This window comes from Penicillium concentricum, assembly GCF_028827145.1.
Source record: "Penicillium concentricum strain IBT 3081 chromosome Unknown utg000001l_segment0_segment0, whole genome shotgun sequence".
Taxonomy (NCBI): Eukaryota; Fungi; Ascomycota; class Eurotiomycetes; order Eurotiales; family Aspergillaceae; genus Penicillium; species Penicillium concentricum.
The window spans coordinates 1,591,031-1,614,442 of record NW_026622754.1 but is presented as its reverse complement, the minus strand read 5'-3'; the positions used below and the strand labels follow the sequence as shown (position 1 = coordinate 1,614,442).

The window sequence follows — 23,412 nt, the reverse complement described above, 5'->3', positions numbered from 1 at the left end:
CATTTGCTTCCCCTTGGACTCGATCTCGATTCTTCCGTTGGAATTATAACTTATCCCATGTCGCCTTAATCTCCAGTTTCTTTCTCAATCTGCCGCATATTCTCCTCATCTCACCATGGCTTTCTTTTTCAATCGCGGCCGGTCGCGGCAACCTGCTGATATCGTCCGGACAACGAAGGAATTATTACTGAGGATCCATGACTCCCAGAATGCTCCCAAGGTTTGTTTGAAGACATCAAATATGTATGGAACGATCCGATTAACGCATGTACCAGGCCGAAGAGGAGCTGGCTAAGCAGCTCAGTCAAATGAAGGTGATAGTACAAGGAACACCAGGTTAGTCTCCTGGAAGCAACATCCCAGGCGCAATATCAAAGAACTAATACAATGATCTTCTTTAGAGGTCTCCGCATCAGTGGATCAAGTCCATGCACTTGTACAAGCAACCCTACAAGAAGATCTACTCTATGATCTATCTAAGAGCATCCATTTGCTTCCCTTCGAAGCCAGAAAAGACACTCAGACCGTATTCTCTCATATCCTTCGATTCCGGCCTCATTCATATGGAGTGGAAAAGGATCCTCCCGTCATCTCATACCTTGTCCACCATCGACCGGAGATCATTGTCGAGTTATGCCGGGGCTACATGCAGAGTCAAAGTGCAATGCCATGTGGTGTCATTCTCCGAGAGGCATTAAAATTCGACGTCATCACTGCGATTGTGCTGTATGATCAATCCAGTGAAGGAGAATCCGCCATACGACTATCAGAAGTGAAACCCAACCACCCACAAAGGGGAGATGGTGTGTTCTGGAGATTCTTTGATTGGATAGACAAGAGCAATTTCGAAGTCAGCGCAGATGCGTTCACCACATTCAGGGTAAAATCCAGAACTATGGCTACTGATGATAAGTGGCTGACATATCTTTCATAGGAGATTTTGACCCGCCATAAGAGCCTCGTGACTTCATACCTGGCAACCAACTTTGAACTATTCTTTGGCCGATTCAATAACATCCTGGTCCATTCAGACTCCTATGTGACCAAGCGTCAAAGCATCAAGCTTCTGGGTGAGATCCTATTGGACCGTGCGAACTACAATGTGATGATGGCATACGTGGAGAGTGGAGACAATCTCAAACTGTGCATGAAATTGCTGCGGGACGATCGCAAGATGGTGCAGTACGAAGGGTTCCATGTTTTCAAGGTAAATATTCCCACAAATCGCAAAATGGGGGCTCGCTCTGACAAGTGACTAGGTGTTTGTGGCCAACCCGACCAAATCGGTGGCAGTGCAACGAATTCTGATTAATAACCGTGATCGACTGTTGAGATTTTTGCCTAAATTCTTGGAGGACCGAACTGACGACGACCAATTTACGGATGAAAAGAGCTTCCTGGTCCGTCAGATCGAACTCTTGCCCAAAGAGCCTGTGGATCGGGCTCGACCAACTCGCGACTCGCCATCAGCTCACACAGCTGCTGTGGCTTGAGCTGTATCTAACTCCACTGGATTGACCATTTCACGCCCTTATGATGCTTTTTTTTACGCTAGTTCTAGCTGGGGTTTCGCTTTTTTTTTGTCTGCATTGAATGCATTGGCAGCTGATGGCCGGGTACCTAAGCCTCGGCTATAGGAGTTCCACGCGTCTTGGATATTTGGGGGGGCGTATAGGGGGATTGGGGGTTTCAATTGCATCTACTGTTGTTCATGTCCGTAGTTGGGTAGACACGGATACAAACAGATTACCTCTTTGACGTTCCACCGTTGGGCATTCTAATATAAGAAGCTGGGAACTAGCGTACTCCACCATACTCCTTGTTCTCCCACGATCCACACGCGGCCCAAGGTGGGACAAACCCCTTGATATCTATTTTGAGACAAGGAAAGTACTACGTACATATTAGATACTACATACATCTAGCACTTGACTTGATGGTAAGAAGATATACAAGCTGTACACGTACCTACAATAGAATTATGTATAGTTACATGTAATTACATGTAAATGAATTCCATAAGAATATTTCCTTCAAGAGCGCCAAGACTGACCCAAAATAACTCCACAGGTATCTCTCTCCTCAATTTTAATGGGAGATTCTGTTCTGAACTTCCCTTGTGATTTTCCCCTTGTCGCTCCTTTCTACTTTAATCCAGGATTTTCGCTTAATATTCCTCCCCCCCTTCTTCGCCCTCTACGCTCCTTTCTTTAACGCGATTCTAGCCCACGCGCAGATTCGCAAGTCATGCCGGGATAATGGTGAATGAGGTTTCTGCATCGTTATCGCCCGACCGCTCGGAGTCCAATCCGATAATTCACGCCGTGCCGTTTGAAAATACCGCTGCAATCCGGTCGGTCTCGTTGCCCACAGCCGATGCGCCAATAGCCTCCAATGGCCGATCTTTAAGCACAAGCGCTGCGTCTGGTCCGAGTGATGGTCATGCATCTGCGCTTATGTTCTCGCGGCTAGCGCCATCCGTGTCCGTTGGAGATGAAACTCGAACGATTTGGTCGGAGGGTGCGCCCTCCTTGCGCAGCGTGCCCAGCATTCTTGTGAATGAACCAGGCTCCCGCCCCAGCTCGCGGCCCGGCTCAAGGCCGAGCTCTCGATGGTCAGAAAGAAAGTGGGGTGGTTTAAGGAAACGGTCACTCGAGATGGAGAGGAAACTTAGCTCGGAAGAGCCTCCACCAGTGCCTCAAATCGAGCACTCCTTCGCTGGTATCCCCTTAGATATACCGAGAGCCTCCTTGGATGGTTTGGATAAGTCGATGAAGTTTTCCAATCGCGGAAGTCTGATCAAGAGTCAGGCAAAGCGTCCGCACCCAATGCCTCCTCAGGAGAAGCTCGCAGAGCACCCAGAGCAACAGCCAGACCAACCGCCTCAGGAGAAGCTGGGCGAGCACCTCGAGCAGCAATCGGAACAACCGCGCCAGCAAAAACTGGAAGAGGAGGAACCCCGTCAAGAACTCGGCCAGCCTGCTCAGGAAATATTGGAAGATAGTTGTGATCAGCAGTTGAACCGACAGGCACCTAAAATTGCGCCGCCCCCTCCCATTCCCATGAACCAGTCCGAAGGGGAAAGGGGAACACCGAAAGCTGTTCCACGACAGGCCAGACCCCAAGGCACTCTTCGCCCGAGACAAACTAGTCTTCCGAGCAGAGCAATCTCGGCAGACGAAGATATGCTGTCACGGCGAGTTCGGTTAATGTACGAGAAAGGCGAAGAAAACGTTACTGACTCCGAGGTTGCGAAAGCATTGGCTTCAGAACACGGGGTCTTGTGGGAAGAGGGTGCGGCCCCAGATACTGAAACTTGTGGAGCTCAGAAGAATAAGCCTGGAAATAAAACCAAACCAAGGGCCTCTGTCGAAGTGGAGCGTGTCCGAATTAAGAGGGAAACCCAAGAGCTAGCAGGAGGTGCTGAATATTGGCAAAATGTCGGCGCAGAAGAAGTCGATCGTTATGGCTTCATTCGACCTGCAAAGAACTCCAAGGGCTCCGAGATTAACCCGCTCCAGCGAGTCACTACTAGCCTTCTGCTGGCTTCTGAGACACCTCGGCGGAAACGTTCAATTCGCCCACCGACCGCTCCAGCCAGCAACCGTTCCTTCAACGGTCCGTCTCTAGTCCGCAAAATATCCCAAAGTTCCCTGAGCGCCCGTCCATCTTCATCCCAAAGCAACTATGGTCCGCCATTGCGCCGTACGACATCTCGTTTGCGCGCGGCGACCAATCATCTGCCTCACAACCGAGACCGAAAAGCCAAGGATGAGGCGGCTGACATGCTCACTCTGCCCACTCCATCTGCTGGCGAGAATGAAGATGCACCGATTACTCGCGCAATGCGAAGGAAGGAGTGGCAACGTGAAGACAAGTGGACCAAGATGGCCAAGCCGACCAAGAAGTCTAAGGACGGTGGCGGTATGACCTTTGAGTTTGATACTCAGAGCTCAAAGTTGATTGAGCGAACTTGGAAAGGCATTCCAGATCGATGGCGGTCAACAGCCTGGTACTCATTCCTTGAAGCCAGCGCTCGACGCCACAAGGGCAGCCCGCCTGCGGACGAGCTCATCGAAGCCTACAATGAGCTCCAGTTCATCTCATCACCGGACGATGTCCAGATTGATATCGATGTACCGCGCACAATCTCCAGCCATATTATGTTTCGGAGACGCTATCGGGGTGGCCAAAGGCTATTGTTCCGTGTCCTTCACGCCATGTCACTATATTTCCCTGACACGGGCTACGTACAGGGAATGGCAACTCTCGCGGCTACATTACTGGCGTATTACGACGAGGAACACTCTTTTATAATGCTCGTCAGATTGTGGCAGCTGCGAGGTCTGGAAGAGTTGTACAAGTGCGGTTTTGCTGGTCTAATGGAGGCCTTGGCCGACTTTGAACGAGAGTGGCTCGCCGGAGGTGAAGTGGCCACGAAACTGGTAAGTCAATTTCCCTCGAAAAACGATAAGGGTCTACTAACGCTTTAAATTTGCAGAACGAGGTTGGAATCCCACCTACAGCCTATGGTACTCGCTGGTACCTCACTCTCTTTAATTACTCAATCCCCTTCCCGGCTCAGCTTCGGGTGTGGGATGTCTTCATGCTCCTTGGAGATGCTGAAGACAACACTGGCCGTCCAGCAACCTCTGGAAAGAACAAATCTCCCCCTGCTGATAACCCAAGGACATTTGGTCAAGGCCTTGACGTCTTGCATGCTTCATCTGCTGCCCTTATTGATGGCATGCGTGATATCATCCTCGAGTCCGACTTTGAGAATATCATGAAAGTCCTCACCAGCTGGGTTCCCATCAAAGACACCGAAATGTTCATGCGTGTCGCTAAAGCGGAATGGAAAGTCCATCGTCGCAGGAAAGCCTCTTAATTATTGTTTCTCTGGGCAAAGCTTCGCTCCTTTGTCTTCAATTTTGTTTGGCTAATTTCTTCGCTGCCGAACCCCCTTTACATTAATTGGCCCTATGGGTGTGCTATACCCTAATGATTACCAGTCGCACCCGAGGGCCTGTCCCTAATGCCCTTCACTCTATACCCTTTCCTCCGAGGTTTCAGACCGCGCTTATTTGTTGCGGTCCTGTTCTGATTACTCTTTCACTTTACCCACCTTCCTTGCCTAATTTCTTTCCATTGTGTCTCCTAGATGCTCACACTTCTGATGATTCTTGATTCCCTGTCCGGTTTGCCTCGGACTATTGATACCTATACTCATGCCCTGTGTCACCTTCTTTTGGTTATTTCGTTTTATCCTTACCAGTCTTCAACACTCTTGTACATCACCTATTTGGCTCCAATCGTGTTTGTCCTCAAATATTTTCAGCTTTATTGTCATGGTATAACTGGACTGTCCGAGGCAACGCGAATCGGTCCTATATAATCCTGGGGGCGAGAGTGCCATATTTATCTTATACCCAATAAATCAATGGTTTTAGTTGGTCATGTCTCATCACTCTCATCTTCAGACTCAGAACTGCGGTTTCAATAATATCTTCTAAAACAATTTTGTATTGTAACTTTTACAATCCATAATGATCTTTATCCAAGTAAACCCTTTCCACGTTTGGCGCCCAAATTGCCCTTGTCAACATAATTCTCCTTCAGCCAATCCATGGCAGTAGTGTCCAGATCGCGTTGTTGCGTATACACAGCCTCAATATTGTACACAGTATCCAGTCCAACAGTATCCATCATCATACAAGGACCCTTTTCAGCCTTGAACCAACTCCTGAACATCTCATCAATCGTCTGCCCATCACTCACACCCTCAGCCATAACAAGCAAAACCTCACGCTTAATCGCCGCCCAAATGCGATTAAACACAAGCCCAGTAGAGTCAACCTTAGCATGCACAGGCGTGAACCCAGCCTGAGCAGCCTTCTCCATCAAAAACGGAAAGATATTAGGATCAGTGTATCCACACGACATCACCTCGAAATACGTCTGGTCCGGCGGCATGTAGTAATGACCATTGCAGATGCGGTAGTTCTTCTCCGTCTTGACGATCATCTGGCTAGTCCGCAACGACGATGAGTTGCTGGCGATTACGCAGTCCAGTGGGGCGACCTTGTCTATCTCCGCCAGGATCTCGATCTTCATCTGCAGTTTCTCTGGAATGGCTTCGATGACCATCCATGCGTTCGAGACGGCTTCTTCTAGCGAGGTTGTTGTTTTCAGTTCGGCGGGAGTCGTGCCTTGTTTGGCGGCTTGCTCGGCTTTGTGTTCTTGGACGTAGCCCACTGCGTTGTCGGATTCGCTGGATTTCTCACAAAGGATTACGGTGAAGCCTGAGGATATCCACATCATACTAATTCTTCGGCCCATCACGCCGCCGCCGACTACGGCGATTGGGCGGGTGCTTGTGTCGGGTTTGGTCCACGGGCTTGATGGCATGGTGTTTGGAAATTGGAGGTTCTGGAGATGGGAGGTGGCCCTGTGGGATAGGGTCTTGAATGATAGTCATTGTGGCCACTGGGTTGATTGAGGGAGAGTTATGCTATGATGGTATGATGATCGAATGCCGGAGCTCTTCCCGTGATGATCTAACTCTGAGGGTCAATGTGGCTGAGTGGCTGAAGAAGCTTATATTGAAGACCAAAGACTTTGTAAGCTATAGTGAACACTCACCAGACAATTTCATTTCGTTCAGCTCGATTGCTGATTCAAGCTTGGGATTATTAACCATAGTCTCGATACCCTATGACTTACAGATAAGGTCGACCCTCTATCTAATTGAATTTTAGGAGATCGTTCGGACATTATATTAGCATATAGCTTAGTCGGTTCGCACTGTCGACTAGTGAGAACCCCATTGGTGACACTTGGGTCCTTCAAGGTTTCTCTAGCAAATAGGAAAAAGCACAACTTGATCTCAATGTTGTCAAATACCTCGAACCAAACGAGAACAACTTAAAAGGAGAAACCCTCCATGTTTTTTGCGCTTCTGGCGATATCTCCAACTCATTAACCCGGTTACAGATCCTGATCTTGCAGATCATCCAGTTATTTTCAGAAAACCAAATTGAGCATGCACCGTCGATGGGTTTGTATGACGGCGAATTTGTCTTTGCCATCGGGAGTCATATTGACTAGCGCCCGAGAGCTGCCATATTCTGGTGAGCTGCCGGTCTCTTCCGCGGTTCTGTGCTCGTTGGTTATTACTCGGTTTTCGATAATCCCCGAGAGAATGACTTACTAACAGTGTCAGAGGGCTCTGCCGTCTCATACTGCACTCAGGGCCTGTCTAATATCCCCGAATCTCGTCGTCTCGAGATTTAAGCCCGAAGTCATTAACAATATCAAATTGTATTGGCCTTTTCGGGTAACCCTAGCATTTTAAATCAGTAAGAGCTCATTTACCTTTCCAAATACCTGCACGACTTGCCGAATAGTCTCTTTCGAGTTGCACACAGAGATCTGACCACATCCGCAAACAGTTCCCAGTTGCTCAGCGAGTTCAGCGATGCCCTAGCCATTCTGGCCATTTGACCCCTGTCGCTTTCGTCGCTCTCGGAGGCAGATTCTTGATACTGGTTTGGATATTGTCATTTTAAATCTGACACACCAGATAGAAGACGGTTACTAGTTAAAATAAGTCTTGGTAGTTGTTCTCATCGCGATACAATTCAGAGGATTGGAAAGAAACAAACCGAAAAGCAAAATAACAACGAACAACAGAAGAGTCGCCAGGTAATGCCTAGTCAATCTAAATTACGGTCGATGATAAGTGAAGCTCGAGAAATCCAGGTCTGTCTCTGAGGTCTCATTGAAGCGGTGTCTTATTCGTCATAAGAGATACTTGAACCTCTAAATATAGATGGAAGTGCTTCTCGCCTCTTCAAATGAAGATGAAGTGGAAGGATCTTTCTGACTGCCTCTTTGACACGGACTTGCGTGTCCATTTTAAAGCGGTTTGGCTTGCAAGGTCATCTTCGACCGGACGTGGCCTTCTTTTAGGCCTCAGCTTCAGCTTAGTGGAGCTGGTATAGATATTGACAAGTGACCGATGGACGACAGCATTATCACCAGCTATCCACTGGTCGACATTCTCTTGGGCCCCTAAGCCCAGCATCCCTTCAAGGAGACCCGACAAGCGTTCAAATCTCATCGATAGCCATAATGATGGTCGCCTCCTCCGTCATCTTCCCCCGGATTTGAGCTCGCCGAGTCGGTCTTTAGTTTGAACCTTCTGTATCTTGAAGGAAGAAGCATTTCCGGATTGTTGCATGAACCCTGAAGTCATCCTGAAAATTTTGGCTGTTTTTTATCTCGCAGGTTGTGATGTGGGAGGAGTCTGGACGCCTGGGGCTTTTGTCAACCAGCGATTTTAATGTGTTGTATCCGCCTGTGAAGATGTACCACAGGCTGGCAAGGTACCGATTTTTCTTTCTGATCACAGTCGTGTCATGTTTGTTAGAACATCATGCGGCTCTTTAGTCTTTGCCCGCCTGATTATTGATCCATAACTATAGTCTATAAAACAGATAAGATCGTTAGCGGGTATGTGCGTGTCACTCGCTATGTAAGGGCCATACTAGATTCACACCCCGCATACGCCAGGGTATTCTGATCCCAGGTTGGGGTAACCCGGAATTCGGGTTTGTGATTAAACGTTTCCGGGGTGCTCAAAGTGTCATGAGCAGTTGATCGTTGATGGGGTAGACCGAATAGTCTGGCAATCATATGTTAGTAATAAAATCCCAGGGTTCTTATATATTTCCACTTCATACCCTTCCATCGCAACGAATATGAATAAACCACCAGTATAGTTATCGGAGGTGATACCGTATACGGAATTATCAGACCCTTCGGCCTTTTCCTTCGTATTGTTGATAGCTTGCCGGTATAGATGGGATGCACTACTCGTCGTGCACATATGTATTCCTCCTCCGATGAGTAGTGACCCCGCAGGAGCTCATCCTCGACCGATCCCTAGTCCGAGCGGCCGCGCGCATACGTGGTGATTGCCCAGACGGCTGCTTTGCCCTAGTCGGGATTAGCTGTCATCACTGTGTCCGTGGAAGGTCACCCACCATTGACGATAGGTGGCAATTTGTATTGAGGGCCTCAACCTGCTGCTCTTCATCGAAAATAATAGGCCCTTCACTGGAAGACTTTTCCATCTGAAGAATATTGAGTCCTTATCAGACTCTCCGTGGGGAACAAAGTTTGCTCGCCTCTAGTCTGTTAGTGGATGATATACTGTTATTGGAGCTTGATGAATTACATCACATATGCGGAGAAGTCTCCCGACAGCTCACTGGAAGTAACCTCATCGGTGCCGAACAGCCCACGTATGATGGAGATAGTATCCTCCCTAAACCACGAGGGTCTGGCCAGAATACCACCATGGAGATCACTTGCCTCTTGGTAGGTCAATCATCCAGTATATTCCAGTACCTACCAAGCCAGAAGGGTGATCAGTGGGATATCGAACGCCCACAGGTGTCTTTAAGGACAAGTAGACCGTCACCTCTTACATTAGAGGGGAGGGCAATTTATGCTGTTACCCTGATGAAGGAAGGGATGGCGTACATCTGCACATTGACGTTGATTGAGTACTCACTCGGGTGGGTAGGGCCGGTTCTCCCCTACCGCGCCGGACTTTGGGGTCTCTGAGTCGATAACAATCTTCTTGCGTGTCTGGAGGGCTATATCCGTCGGGTTGGACTAAGAGACGAGTGGAAAAGAGAAGGGTTGAAAATGTCTGGGAAACAAGTGAGGTGAGTGATTGAGAGAAGGAAAGAACTATCTGTGGCACATACATTGGAAGGTACATATAGGCAGGTTTTCCTTCCCTGTCAAGTGGGCTTTCAAAGAGCTAGAGCTCTGATCTGGATTTGGGAGCAGTATGTGATCTGAGAAGATCTTTATTTCTCAGTTTCTTTTTTCATTAAGTCCACGGCCTTAGTTATAGCAAAGAAAACCCGTCTTCTTCACACCTTAGTGAATTTCGAGCGTTGTACTATGACCAAATAACCATACGAAGATTAGGAAAGTAAAATACCTTACCAGTCGGCAGAGCATGTCCACGGGTAATCACCTCTCACTGTAGTTACCTATATTATTGTCGGACGGTCTAATCACTAAACCATATTTGGAAGTTACTCTCTGATCTACTAACAGCATAGCTGCTGTCTACTTGAGCTTTTTATCCTCATCCTTCCTGCTTGCCCTGATTGTTTATTCTGATCTTTTCGCCTGTCACCTTCGCCTTGTCGCCACCATGTCGGTTATTTCTGTAAAAGTTGCGTCGTTTTCCAGGACGAGGGGCTTCTAGGACCAGCAACGAATAGCAAGCGCACAATATCAGTGACGGCGTTATCCAGTCCGGCAACATCTCGGTCATCTTCTTCCTCGAATTTGATAGATCGCACTAGCTTTTCGGCCACCTTTGTCAACGTTTCACAGGACGAGATCGAGCTTCCTCAAGAGATGGAAAGTGGTGAAACATACGAGTTCATTGGATTCAACGAGGAAACCGCCAGTAAATTGTGGGACCAGTATGTTAGCCGCCCGATTGACGATCCCTTGGATTCCTTGGACTTTGAATTTATGGATTACGCCAGATCCCAGGTCAAGAATTCTACGGTACCCGATGTGCTCTCTATTACCGACGATTGGACGCCAACGATGGCTGCCCTCGGGATCGGTCAATGTCTACAACAATCAATTCTTCATCCAGACTTTGATGATGTGAGGGCAACGGCAAGTTGCAAGTTCTGGTTGTTGGATTCGATTGAAATGGCCTTCAAGACGCTCGAGGGCCTGAACAGCCAGCTACGGCAAGAAATGGAGCGGAGACAGGGACTGGCGGTACTCGGTGCTAGAGAAAGGTCGCCACCTCCTGTCCCTCCCGCCCCGATCTTCAGGAAGGGATCTCTGAAATCGGCTACCAAAGAGACAATCGTACCCAGCAAAGGCCCGGCCGCTGCCAAAGATACCACTATGCCCGACAAAGACCCGATAACCTGAGTGACTGAACAGGAAGTGCCTGCGCGCTTTGTCGGCTATACAATGATATGGCGAGTGTGTCTTTTGTCTGGAGCAATTGAATGCTGCGAGAGCTGTCCAGAGGAACTTCACCTTACCCCAATCAGTACAAGTCCTGGGGACTTCAGTGGACGTACTGCGGTTGCGTACTTTTCACCTCAATGAGAAACTGCCGATCGGTATGCAATGTACAAGAAGCATAGATTCTCAATCGCCGAGCTTGCAATATTACAAGTTGCGGTGCCAGATAGTCTCGTGCAGAGCTTGTCGGTTAACTATCTGTGGGCTGGTGGGGCTGACAGTCAGTCGTGAAAGAAGGTGATTTGGAATTGCAGACGTGGTGGCCGGTTACCAAATGATCTGCGCTACATGGGAAATAAAGACCTCTGGATAGGGCATATTGCGATGTCCAACAATGTCAAATTTACAACGATGGAGAGCTACACTGAAATCCAGTCCTCAGATGCTCTGGTCATTCAGGTTGACGGAGAGTGGCGGAACGCTATCCAATGGGTATTTTACAGTGACCATGCCGAAGAACTCTTTGCCCAGTGCTGCAAAGGAAAGATATGGATCCATTCCATTGGAAAGCTGGTCGAAGCTTTCAAATAGTAGCTTAATGGCTGTCTTTCGGCGTTTTATTCCTTTGTAATCTGCCTACCTATTGTTATTTAAAGCCGTCTCTACTCTTATGTGTATGTGTATAGAAGTTGAAAGAAAGAGATGCCTATATCAGGGAATCACCCAAAGAAGAATGTAGCGTAATCTGAACATACTTCACGGCCCGTTCAATTTCTATCATCCAATCATCAACTCTCGCACTTACCTCAAAGCATGTACCTGAATAGCGGAGAGCGATCACCGAGCGAGTCAGAATTTTCAGGATACTCTGAAGGATCCATAGCATCCCGTTTCCGGTTAACACGCTGGTACGTCATACGTAGAATGACAACCGCTACTATGCCCACGACAACGAAAGCAAGTTCAAGGGAGTGGCCGAGGATGTAATTCGGCGCATCTTGGGCACGGTAGAAGTTTGAGGACATAGCTATTGAGCAAGGACCATTAGTTTGAATCTCAAACTCGTAATTGATGTGCTATCCTTACCTCCTGACAGGTTTCCTAGTCCAATGTAAATGGCCATGCCGGCGGCTCGCTTGTAGTCACCTGCCATATTGGCACTGATCCATGTGACATTTCCGGGGAATGCTGGGTAGATTCCTTTTGATATTATGTTAGTTGGGGTACATATTTGTAGCTTGGATGCACTTACCGATGACTGCTACGAAGATACCAAAATACATAACACCTGGGACTCCACGACCAGTAGATGCGAGACAGATGATGAAGCCGACGATAATCATGCCCATAAAGAAGAGAATGAACGGCGATCTCTCCTTTCGTCTGTCTGATACCCACGCTGCAACAACAGCCACAACTGCTGCAGTGATATAAATTGGGACCTAATATGATAATGTCAATCTTCCATTCAATAATGAAGTACCACAGAGAGCTTACAGTAAGAAGCTGGGCAGTCGAAGAACTATAACCTAGATCCTTGATGATCGAAGGAAGGAAAAGGGAAATTCCGTATAACGGACAGGTGATACCCCAGAACACTTTGTATGGATCAGTCAACGAAACATTGAATACTCGGCAATGAACAGAACTTACTGAATAGACCCAGCCACATTTGCCAGTCGGTGAAAGCCTCAATGACATAGCGCATTTCAAACTTATCATTCGTCTGATCAATTTCGCGCGAGTCTACCGAGTTTTGAATCCGCAGACTGTGGATCACAAATCGACGTTCTTCTTCAGTTAAGAAGGAGGCAGTCTCTGGGGAGTCGTGAATCGCAAATGGGGCTATCAAGGCCACAAGAACCGTAAGAAGACCCTCAAGAATGAAAATCCATCTCCAGCCAGCATATCCACCCACGCCGTCCATTTTCTAGGAATTTCGAGATACATTAGTAAAGATTTCATTGCCGTCGGCGAGCAGAGCACCTACAGCGATACCGAATGCAAGAAGCCCAGAGAATGCACCCGCAACACTCGCGGCGCTGAAGAAGAGAGCTTGTCTGAATTGTGCCCGATGGCGTGGGTACCAAAGTGTAATGTAGTATGCCACACCAGGGTACAAGCCGGCTTCTGTTTTGTTGCATTATAATCGTTAGTCTTGACGACAACAAGCTGCAGGTTGAGAGAGCACATAGAACAACATACCTGCAACGCCCAAAAATAGACGAGTTGCGAGCAATCCATCGTAATCTTTGACAACTCCCATCAGGGTCTATTTGTAATATTTTCATTATTAAATGCTGCTTGAGATGACTCTCGAGTGATGCACGCGCTCACCATAACAATTCCCCAAGCGACCATGATCAACGGAAGCCATCTTGAGGGTCTTAACTTCTTCAGAAGCAGGTTGCTCGGCAGTTCAAAGGCGGAATAGGTAAAGAAGAAGACAGTCACTACCCACAAACATGTGTCAATTGGCCATTCTTAATGAGGAAGCGGGGGGATTCATCATACAACTCCAATTGTATTGCGGTCCCGTCATATTAAGATCGTCAACAAGCCCCTCAATCTTCGCATTTCCTATATTCCCGCGATCCAGGAAGGCCAACAGATACAATATGCTCAGCATGGGAATGAGACGAATGTCCATCTTCCGGAGGACAGCATCTTCATCAACTCCCTCAAAGGTCGGTGGGCCGAGGCTAGAGGCTTCCGCGTCTATGACTAGTCCATCTTGCTTGAGATCGATGCTATATGGGGAATCTTGGACGGGTGTATCCTCGAATTGTTGTGGGGAGGGTTTCTCCGGGGTTTCCTTTGAATCAACCATGGGGGGCAAAGAGAGGTGGGAGAAAAAGAGAAATAGCCCGATCGGACATCCTTCCGCGAGTATTTATGCTTATCCCTTGAAAAAGGTATAGCGTAACCCGGGGTAAGTCCGAAAAGCTGGGGGATCATCCCTTGGCACGAGGGCCCGAGGGGTATTGATCAACATCGGTGATTTCATTTGACTTTAAAAAGTAACCTTAATGACAAGTTTTGCCATTGATACTGGCTTTTATCAGGGCCTTAGTGGCTCACATATTGCATTATATCAAGGACAATGTTCGAAGTAGTGAGTTCAAGGAGTCTTCGGGCACACCGTTTCCCCTCGCTTACTTGTGGTACTTGTGGCACAACAAGTGGGCGCTGGATCCTTTTAATTTAATATCCACAAGAGTAGAGGGCCGCGTATGCGGCCTTGTGATGTCTTTTTAGTAGTCTTTTGAGTAGTCATTTTAGTAGTCTTCTTACAACATAGATGCCTTTAAGATATTTTCTCCCCCTGCTCAGTTGTGTAGATAGACAGCAGAAAAAGGCGGAAACAAAAGCATACTTTGTGTTTAAGACTTTTCTATGTATAACCTTTGATATGAATACGATATTACATCATGAGGCCTACTTTTTTTGTTAGCATGATTCAGAGAGGGGAAAGGATCTGATAGATCATGTCTCAATATCCAGCTAAACAGAAAGCCACATGTTTTATCCTTGGACGTGACCATTTAGTAGTCATTTCAAAGCCACCGCACACTAGCTTGAATTCAGTATTTTGGGTATTGGCAATACGTTCGGAATATGAGGTAAAAGACACTAAGCCCCTATCCTACCCCCCAAATGAATGAGACTACCGATCTATTATGCACCTCTCAATTGATCCCCACAACCCACTCTGTTCTGATTCTGCCCTAATTTTGAGATAATTTAACATATGTCCTAAAAGACAGGAGTGATATCGAGGCAGCAACTCCAGCAACCCGGCTGGAAAGCACGTTGAGTGCACTCAAGCCTAATGGCACCAAAATCCCTACGTGTGTACCACTCGAGAAGAGGGCTGGTGAGGCTGATGGGGGTACATCCACTCGCACTTGGAGGGTTCTGCGGATGGTTGGCGAGTGTGGCTTTTAGTCTCAACGAGGAGGATCAATTATCAGACTAGACAGTGATATACACACATACCACAGCAGGAGACGAGCAGGCAAGAGCAGCGGGCCAGCAGCCCTGAGTACAGAACCTGTAATCTGCACCTGAAGAAACGGGTACGAATGCGGGAATCACAAAGTTTTCGAGGGTGTTATTTGTGGGTAGGGCTTTGGTTTGTAGAAAGAGTAAGGCTAGGACGGATGAGATGGTGAGATGCATTGTATTTTGGAAAGGGGAAGGTCTTTGAAGTACAAGCCAATCTCAGTTTAAGAGTGTAATTCATAGATTGGGAAACAGAGTCCAAGAGGTGGCAGTTGACGGTCCTTATGGTCAAGTCTAGCCGTTGAGTTGCTGTTGTGCTACCGGGGTATGCTTGTTCAACCCTAGATACCACAGTCGCTCAAGTGGAACCAATTGAACCCTTTGGCTGGATATTAAACCCTTAGGGTGTATGCAGAGAATACTCGCTGGCAAATATATAGGCGTTTTGCTCGCCAGGTCACTAGGTCACTACTAGACCTCCGCAAAGCCCATAAATGGGCCTAACCTTCGAAGCCCAACCCAACCCAGTGGGCTTTGATGGGCTTTTATTGGGCCCCCATCAAAGCCCATTTAGGGGGTTCAACTAGCATCTTGTAATCGCTGTATTCTGACCCTTCTACTAGTTATATAGGGTTTAGATTTAGAATTTAGAATTATAATAGCTGTATAAGTGTATACTTTAATTTTAAATAAAATCCGACTAGTGGATGTTTAAAAAAAAGGTTAATATTGAAGTTATGATAGATATATATATCTAGGATTTACACGGGAGTACTATAATTTAAGACTTATCTAAAGAACGCGTTTTTTCGTGTGTTTCAACGTACTGTATAAAATTAACAAGTCATTAATAAGGTATTAATTAGAATAATAAAATATTACCCTGATCTAAGGGCTAAAAACGGGGTCTAAACATAAGGTAATTAAAAAAGTCACGTTTCTTAGAATGTTTGTATTATTTGGTGCTTATTATGGGCTTTATTGGCTTTGCGGAGGTCTAGTCACTAGGTCATCCCTAAGTCCTTTCCCCGACTCTACGTCTAAAATCCCCTAGTTATTACTAGGAATTACTAGAAAATAGTGGGATTGTATTATTTTTTCTAATATAGTGAGTTCCTCACTAGGTCTGCACGATGGTGGGTAGCGTCTCGGTCCGTTGGTGCTTTAATGCTCATGTATTTCTTCTCAAAGATTTGCCAAGATGATGGCGGCATTTCGCGAAGCTACCTTACGGTAAAATTCCAAAACAGTTTACCCTAGACACCCTCATTTGTTCCCAGCGGCCCATTTTGAGCCGGGGAATTCGACCTATCGTAAATGTGGAGGTCGGCAAGCATCAAGCGTCCCGAATAAAAGGGAGGGTCATAAGTCCACAATCAAACATCACTAACCCTCAATCAGTATGAGATGTTGGTGAATACCCATTTTTGTTAAAAATTAACACGGTTTAAGTAATTTTCATGCCTCACCGGAGGCCATCAATTAACCAGACATGTTCGGTGGGGGAAAACCGCCTTAGGCTCCAGCCCCGAAGGTAATTATTTAAACCGCGAATCACCACGGCAGACGTTCGAAAAGTCTTACCAAAATGTCCCTCACAAGTCTGCCAATCGAACTTGTGAATAAAACCTGCAACTATCTGGAGCAACCGGAGTGGGCCGCACTCAGATTATCTTGTCGCTCCCTTTACGCAAAATCTTTGGATGCATTCGCAGATCGCTATTTTAAAAGCATTTGCTTCATTGCCACCAGTGAAGGCATTCGACAACTAGAAGAGTTGGCAAAAAGTGAAACCGTCCGAGTACGAGTCCGACAGTTATGGATGATTCCGACCGTCTTCGAAGGTCGCCACGGACGGAGCCTTGACGAATTTAGAAGTTCTCACTATTCAGGGCCATTGAGTCGCCTCAGGGAGAATGACGATGTGCTACTTGCTCGTTATGCAATATATCAAGCGGTAGAGGCCGATAACCTGGCTCTTCTTGAGTCAAACACCTTTGGCTCTAGGCTTCACACATGCTTCGCTTCATTCAGAAACCTCGAGTCCGTCGGATTGAAGCATTATCCGACAAACTTTTTACTTGATCTACGGCAAACGGAATTTCGATATCTAGGATTGCAGAAGTTGAGAGATCAAGTCGAATATGTGTATCACCATTCAGGCTTCGGTTTTCTCCAATGGCGCGAGGTAGCCAAGGTCAACTCTCTGGCCTTATCGAGGGTTTTACAAGGCCTCAATGAATCCAACCAAAAGATCAGAGCCTTGAACACATGCGGTGCCAACTTCTGCGGCTCAACTTCTCCTACTCTTCCTCTCACGCAAGAACAATACGATTCTCTTCTTCTCAAGCTTGGAGACCTGGAACATCTTCATATGTGCATCTGTTACGACGAGGACGACCTAGATTGCACTCCAACTTCAAACACCTACATTGATCTTTTGATTTCCGTTGCACCCAGACTGAAAACGCTTGATTTCTCACAATGGTATCGAGGTCCACGCGATATGGGAGAATGCTACTTTTCGGAGCTCTCTCAGAGCATCAGGTTCACCCGACTGAAAGAGCTTCATCTCCACTGGATAGAAATTCAATTTGAATCTTTCAAGTCATTTCTTAATACCACAAAGGGGACTATGGATTCTCTCTCACTCGAGTTGGTAACCTTGAAACCCAACATTCCCCCTCCACTGACTACGAGTCTACTTGTTGGAGGCACGTTTGGGAATTCCTTGGAGCAGAGTTGTCACTAAACCTGTTTTATATGGGACACATTGGCTATCGGAGACGTAAGGTGATGATTCAAGGGCCTGGTGAATCAAGCGAACCGATATACTCTGCTACTTATAATGCAGATGTAACCGACATTTGTTTCAATGATTGGATCCGGCAGCTCAAGCCAGTCTTGTCAGAAAGTGAGGATTTATCAGCACGAAGATATCCAGGTTTGCAGCCCACTAAGCCCCCAAAGCCACTGAACTTTTTCCTAATACCCATTGTCAGACTTGCTTCATGGGAGGAAACCTCGATCAAACGATGCACCTGCTTCCGGCCCTCAAATACACGAGAGACGCCCTCTACCCCGCGGGTTGGGACCAGAGAACACTAGGACCCGAGTAATCTGCCGGTTACCAGGGTGATCCTGACGTACGTGAGCTACTCTCACAAAACACCTCGATCATTACATCAAGCTTAAAGCTAGGGCTGGGACTGAGCATCACTCACAATTGGAAAACCTTGAAAGATCAATATCACGTCAGTGAAAGGGGGTGGCTCAATGACAAGCTCCCAGTTGGATAAAGAAGCCACGAAATTGCGTAGAATTGCGTATCAGAATGAATAGCGCCGGGTTTTACTCAACATCACTAGGGAAAGCCCCTTTAAGGTGGTCTCGTCAGCCCAGTCCAGAGACAGCGAATAGGAACAACACACTTTCGATATGTTTGTGTGTCCTCTCCCTGCGTGGAAGCCCAAATAACTTGATTGGCCTTCCAGTCCGGAAGGGGATAAAAGCCACGCGCAACCATCTTGAGCCGTATTTTCCATATCAACGATTTTCCTCAGGTAGAAATTATCGTCGGGTGCAACCAACTCAGCTTAGATGAGAAGATGCTACTTCGGAGTAATAGTTCATTGATAGAATGTATGACTGGCTGGTTTTCGAGATATCTCGATACATGATACTAGCTTAAGAAATCCCTCATAGTAAACAAATCCATATTGATAAATATCATGGTATTTCCAATTCGTCCTGACGGGATAGCAGAGAAACTTATCCAAGATATAACCACCGTACGATCTAAGAGCCCTGATTATATATTTCCCATCAAAGCAAACACACAGAGAACGTCCGTGGAGAGAACTATCACAAGCCCACCGCGTCGGATCAATACATCAAATCTGCTGGATCTATGCAACTTCCTGTCGACCAGTCGCATTGGCTCAGAAATGCACCTAAAGGGGATTTTATTAGTCAGCTTAACAGCCCTTTCACGAGAGCTTGGCAATCCAGATGTCACTCACCCGTGGCCCAATACTTATAGGTGTCTGAGTAGAGATGTTAGTTCCATTCTATGAGTCCTTCCTGTGGAGAATCTTACCAGCATTTTTCAAAGCCCTGAGCTGAGAGACATCGTCCTCATTGTTACCTTCCTTGGCAAGAGTAACGACATTTTCAAAGCCATAAGCCTTTTTCCCATCATTTAACGCAATATCGCCTATGTGGTAATCATTTTAGTAAAGTTCCTCAACTTGTCCCACTCCAATATCCATCTCCACGCTTACCTGTCTTCAGAGCTCCCCAGAAATATTTTGAATGGGTCAACTCGTGCGTGAAAACGCCATCCGCTGGGCTTTTCGCCACGTCATCGATGTGTTGATACTCCAAACTTTCGAGTGATTTTACTTTCGACACAGGAATAGGTACAGCTTCAGCGAATCTTTCCCAACCGAGTGGGCAAATGGTCATATAGTCGTGACCATCATCTCCCTCATCTCCCTCCATCATGAAGGCAAGAGTTGCTTGCTTTCCTTTATCGTTCTGACACACGCTGTTCTGCAAAGTACTCTCTCTTTGAGTACCATAACCTTTTGCCCCGTCGTCAAACCCCCAGAGCTCTGGAGATTCCCAAAAGTCAGAATTTGATGTTCTTCATTGTAATAATTCCAGGGAGAACAAACTTGCCTTCGCCGTGGTAATCGATGAGCTCCCAGGCAGATTCATCGCAGATGATACGGATCTTGAAACTATCCTTGTCCAGGCCTTCAACGAATTGGTTTGCAAAGTCTGTTCAAGTATGTTGATTTTTAGCTTCTTATTTCCTATCAGTGTAGCCACAGAACCACTTACACTTCAATTGCGCAATTCGCCTATTGGCTCTGTCCATTCCAGTGCTGTCGGTTTCCTTAAAGGTACCATACATCGCCATGTAAAAATTGATCTGTGTTTTCTCCTCCGCCGAAAGCTCTTCCCTGTTGCTCATCTTGTCCCAAGCTGATTCAAGTGTTGGGATAGCATCGAGCGCCCCTCTGTTCTGTTTATAGTGTCATTACCACCAAATTCCTGTTTTCATGTTTGCCCTCTTATCAAGAAAACTTACAATTTCCAAGACATCATCCAAAACATCAGCAAACATCGCCTTGGTGGTGTCAGTGACGGTATCGGAGTCTCTTTTAGTGATAGACATGGCGTCAGATTCGTCGTTTAAGCCTGCACATGTAGCTGTATGCAGTAGGAATGTCTCCCAGCCAGTGATTTTTACCCAGTCGCTATCGCCGGCTTGACTACCGTCTCTTTTTTCTGCAACAGAGCTCCTGTTGTTTTCGAAGATACGGTCTGGCACTATAAGAAGTCCTTGGGCACACTGCAGCACATCCGCCAACAGCAAAATTTGCCCCAAGGTGACCAGCATGGTTGTGCCAGATCGACCGAAAATCATTTTGACGGTGAAAGGCGTCTGACACAGGAAAGGAAAAGATCGAATGAGTGGAACAAATTGAACTGTAAAAACCTGAGAAGGGGGTCTTATCTATCAAAATAAATTTGAAATACGGCGTCTTATAATGAATGCACTAGGAGTAGGCGACTATTCGAGTATTATTTGGCATAGACTTAGTGCTCCCATGATCAATTAAATTACACGGGCAAGGCATGCAAATTCTCTAGACCATTTTCAACGAAATGGTCCATGAAATGCTCTAGTAAATACCACTATACTAAAGGTTCGAAGCGGTATACACTTCCTTCGCGCATATCAGGAGAAAGCCTTAATCGAGTGGATAGTTAAGATGCATAGCTGCTGGAGCGGTCATACAGGTGTGGGCGAATCACACGCTCGCGTGAGCGGGCCAGCCGGATAAGTAGGTCAGAAAAATGGAGACGTATCGCTTCGGAGAGCATGTGTGGGTTCAATAAACGCGCTAGTCCTATTTAGATGATTTACTGTCGGTGGGACCTTAAGCTAGTTCCAGTGAAGTAGAAGTCTAGGGAACGACAGCCAATCTAAGCCGAAGATACAAGGTTCCTTGTGCATTAGTACGACTGGCTGAAAAATCTCCGCTGTAATATACCCGTAGGGCTAGTATAAAACTTCGATGAATACGGCTTCTAACCTAGTCAGGGGCGATTGAAAAAAACGTATTCGGTGCTAAATCACTTTGCACTAACCTTGCTAGAGCTAAGCATGCGGTCGAGTGTATTAGCGCAGATGGCTAGTCATTAGACCCGCTTTTGATTTCTAAAATCAGCGGGAGTAACTTCATAGAGATCCGGTTCGACGGTAGTGAAGATTTCCTACATACGAGGGATCTTTTTGGGTGATGTACTCTATTCCGAAGTCGGATACATCTCTAACGAAAATACTCCAAACCCATCGCTAAGGAAGGAATCCGAACAATATATCCCGAACTCCACTTCGCAGAAATGTGAAGTGACTTCCTTCAATTTCGAAAGTTGTATTAGGCCTAGTATACTATTTGAAACAAGAAACGTTTAACTACATTGCCCCCAGAACTCGGATTAATCCTTGAATCATTATGATATATCACCGTTTTCTGTTAATTTAAGCATCACTAATGAAGTGCGAACCCTAGAAAGTGTGCATAGAGAGTGTTAGAAGGGACGGTTCTGGCGGCAATAATATCTCAACCGCAGAGCTGCATTTGGTATTATTAAATGGCTGACTTTAGTAGGTTCGCTTAGAAGTTTTTTGAAACTAGCTTATACCAGTGTTTGAATCTCACTAAGTGGAGATGGCTTGGATGGAAGAGACCGAGTAATTTCCAGATTTGAGATTCAGGTACGAGACTATTTGGTAACATTTGGCCTAATTAAATATGATTTGGAAATAAACTTGGGTAGCCTCAACATCTCGGGTGCTCTCGGATGTCCACCCAAATAGGGGGAATGGAAATGACAAGAAAAATGGATTTGTTTTATTCCTAGATCTTTAGACCTCTCTCTCCCCACGCTCTGTATGAATTTTGAAACTATTCAGTTAGTACTAGGTTTGACTGCAGATAACGTCTACGGCAGTCTGTAGCCGCCAGTGCGCTAGTAGACTTTTTGCCCATAGTGAATTTTGACCGCCTAGCCTACCGCCGGATTTTAACCACTCACCGCTGGCTTTGTATTCCCCTCTACCTCTAATACATAGCTTTCAATAATATAGCTCTAAGATCCAATTTTTATACCAATTTAAGCAAGAAATTTCAGTGAGAAATTAAGTAGTGAATAACAAATAAAGAAAATCAAAATTCGAGAAAGTCTCTCTACAAGATTCAAAAATTGATAAACCATAGACATTAGATGAAAAAGTCTAAATAGTCCTAGAGATTATAATATCAACTTATGGTGTTTTGGACTGCGCAGCTCGCATGTGAAATACGTTATTTAGATAGCAGACAGTCTCCTTCTTTCCAGAATTCAACTCTCTTCTCTCTCCATTCCTGCATCCTCACTGCTTCTATCAGCCAGAAATATTCTATCCATCCCGTACAGTCATTCCATTAGCTCCTTGGTGTGTACAGGATTCATTTATGGAACCACTTGTGGAACCACTTTAGAAGCATTCAGGGGTTATATAGTGAAGCAGTTTGCTACCTTAGACAAGACACACTCATTTTACCATTTGCTGGGCAAAGCAAGCATTTGGTATCAAGTCACATAAGTCCCCTTTGTTCGACATCTTCGTTGCCTCGCTTCTTTAGGGGGCTGCTTCTGGGTCCGGGATCCAGAAGAGCTGGACGAATGGAGATGCTGCAACTGGAAAAACTGATCCTAATGTGACCAAAGACCACACCTATCGGGCTAATCATTTCAAGACCAGTGATACCTGTGAGTCAGTGGAGACCTACTTCGGCATTACTCAGGTCCGAGCTGGTCATCCGGTCCTACCTTTGTATAAACGCCGCCTCGGATCCTTTGGCTCCTGAGATCCTTGCAGTATTAGGCACATCTGCGTGTCTATCATTAGTCCGATATACCAGCTCAAAACACCTGAAAGTCTAGAGAAGGGAATTTTCCAGTCTCTCCTAACGGTATACGGCTAGGTTCTGAATTAGTGTAATTATGCACGACCCACTTCCCACGGGCTTACTGGGAAGTTGTGCCCCGGGGCTTCAGCTGTAGATACTGCAGCCTCCTTCAGTAGCCAGTCCCAAAGTCGTGGCTAGCCCCGGTCTTCGAAGCGAATTACAGAGACATGGGGACATGGGAGAAACGAAAAATTTTTAATAGTACATTTGATTCTTTGCCCCATTAATCTCCGCTAAACTATGCGCCCACCATCGAGCCAATATGATGTAGAAATGGTCCTCGAGTTCCCAAAATGTTTTATGTTCTTGCAATCTTCCCTCCACACTGTTCCACCATCTTACCCCC

General features: G+C 46.4%; 7 protein-coding genes across 7 annotated transcripts; 4 read left to right on the top strand and 3 right to left on the bottom strand.

Moving 5' to 3' along the window:
* Positions 1–115: 115 nt before the first annotated feature.
* On the top strand, positions 116–1,493 carry N7517_000614 (Mo25 family protein; the record flags this gene model as incomplete). The annotated part of the gene is made up of 5 exons (XM_056718344.1): positions 116–220; positions 276–336; positions 402–880; positions 935–1,207; positions 1,260–1,493. The coding sequence occupies 5 exons, from the start codon at positions 116–118 to the stop codon at positions 1,491–1,493; spliced, it is 1,152 nt and encodes a 383-aa protein (XP_056582479.1).
* A 765-nt stretch (positions 1,494–2,258) lies between these two features.
* N7517_000613 (putative TBC domain protein) lies at positions 2,259–4,888 on the top strand (the record flags this gene model as incomplete). Its single annotated transcript, XM_056718343.1, has 2 exons — positions 2,259–4,445; positions 4,502–4,888. The coding sequence occupies 2 exons, from the start codon at positions 2,259–2,261 to the stop codon at positions 4,886–4,888; spliced, it is 2,574 nt and encodes an 857-aa protein (XP_056582478.1).
* A 665-nt stretch (positions 4,889–5,553) lies between these two features.
* Positions 5,554–6,408, bottom strand: N7517_000612 (3-hydroxyacyl-CoA dehydrogenase family protein; the record flags this gene model as incomplete). The annotated part of the gene is made up of 1 exon (XM_056718342.1): positions 5,554–6,408. One exon carries the CDS (start codon positions 6,406–6,408, stop codon positions 5,554–5,556), a length of 855 nt encoding a protein of 284 aa, XP_056582477.1.
* Positions 6,409–10,240: 3,832 nt separating this feature from the next.
* On the top strand, positions 10,241–10,989 carry N7517_000611 (uncharacterized protein; the record flags this gene model as incomplete). Its single annotated transcript, XM_056718341.1, has 2 exons — positions 10,241–10,246; positions 10,279–10,989. 2 exons carry the CDS (start codon positions 10,241–10,243, stop codon positions 10,987–10,989), a joined length of 717 nt encoding a protein of 238 aa, XP_056582476.1.
* A 450-nt stretch (positions 10,990–11,439) lies between these two features.
* On the top strand, positions 11,440–11,619 carry N7517_000610 (uncharacterized protein; the record flags this gene model as incomplete). The annotated part of the gene is made up of 1 exon (XM_056718340.1): positions 11,440–11,619. The coding sequence occupies one exon, from the start codon at positions 11,440–11,442 to the stop codon at positions 11,617–11,619; it is 180 nt and encodes a 59-aa protein (XP_056582475.1).
* Positions 11,620–11,834: 215 nt separating this feature from the next.
* On the bottom strand, positions 11,835–13,858 carry N7517_000609 (allantoate permease family MFS transporter; the record flags this gene model as incomplete). The annotated part of the gene is made up of 9 exons (XM_056718339.1): positions 11,835–12,055; positions 12,115–12,228; positions 12,281–12,470; positions 12,526–12,626; positions 12,682–12,958; positions 13,019–13,158; positions 13,234–13,300; positions 13,366–13,481; positions 13,543–13,858. 9 exons carry the CDS (start codon positions 13,856–13,858, stop codon positions 11,835–11,837), a joined length of 1,542 nt encoding a protein of 513 aa, XP_056582474.1.
* A 5,189-nt stretch (positions 13,859–19,047) lies between these two features.
* Positions 19,048–20,470, bottom strand: N7517_000608 (uncharacterized protein; the record flags this gene model as incomplete). The annotated part of the gene is made up of 6 exons (XM_056718338.1): positions 19,048–19,079; positions 19,133–19,249; positions 19,317–19,582; positions 19,713–19,818; positions 19,882–20,065; positions 20,132–20,470. 6 exons carry the CDS (start codon positions 20,468–20,470, stop codon positions 19,048–19,050), a joined length of 1,044 nt encoding a protein of 347 aa, XP_056582473.1.
* Positions 20,471–23,412: the final 2,942 nt, after the last annotated feature.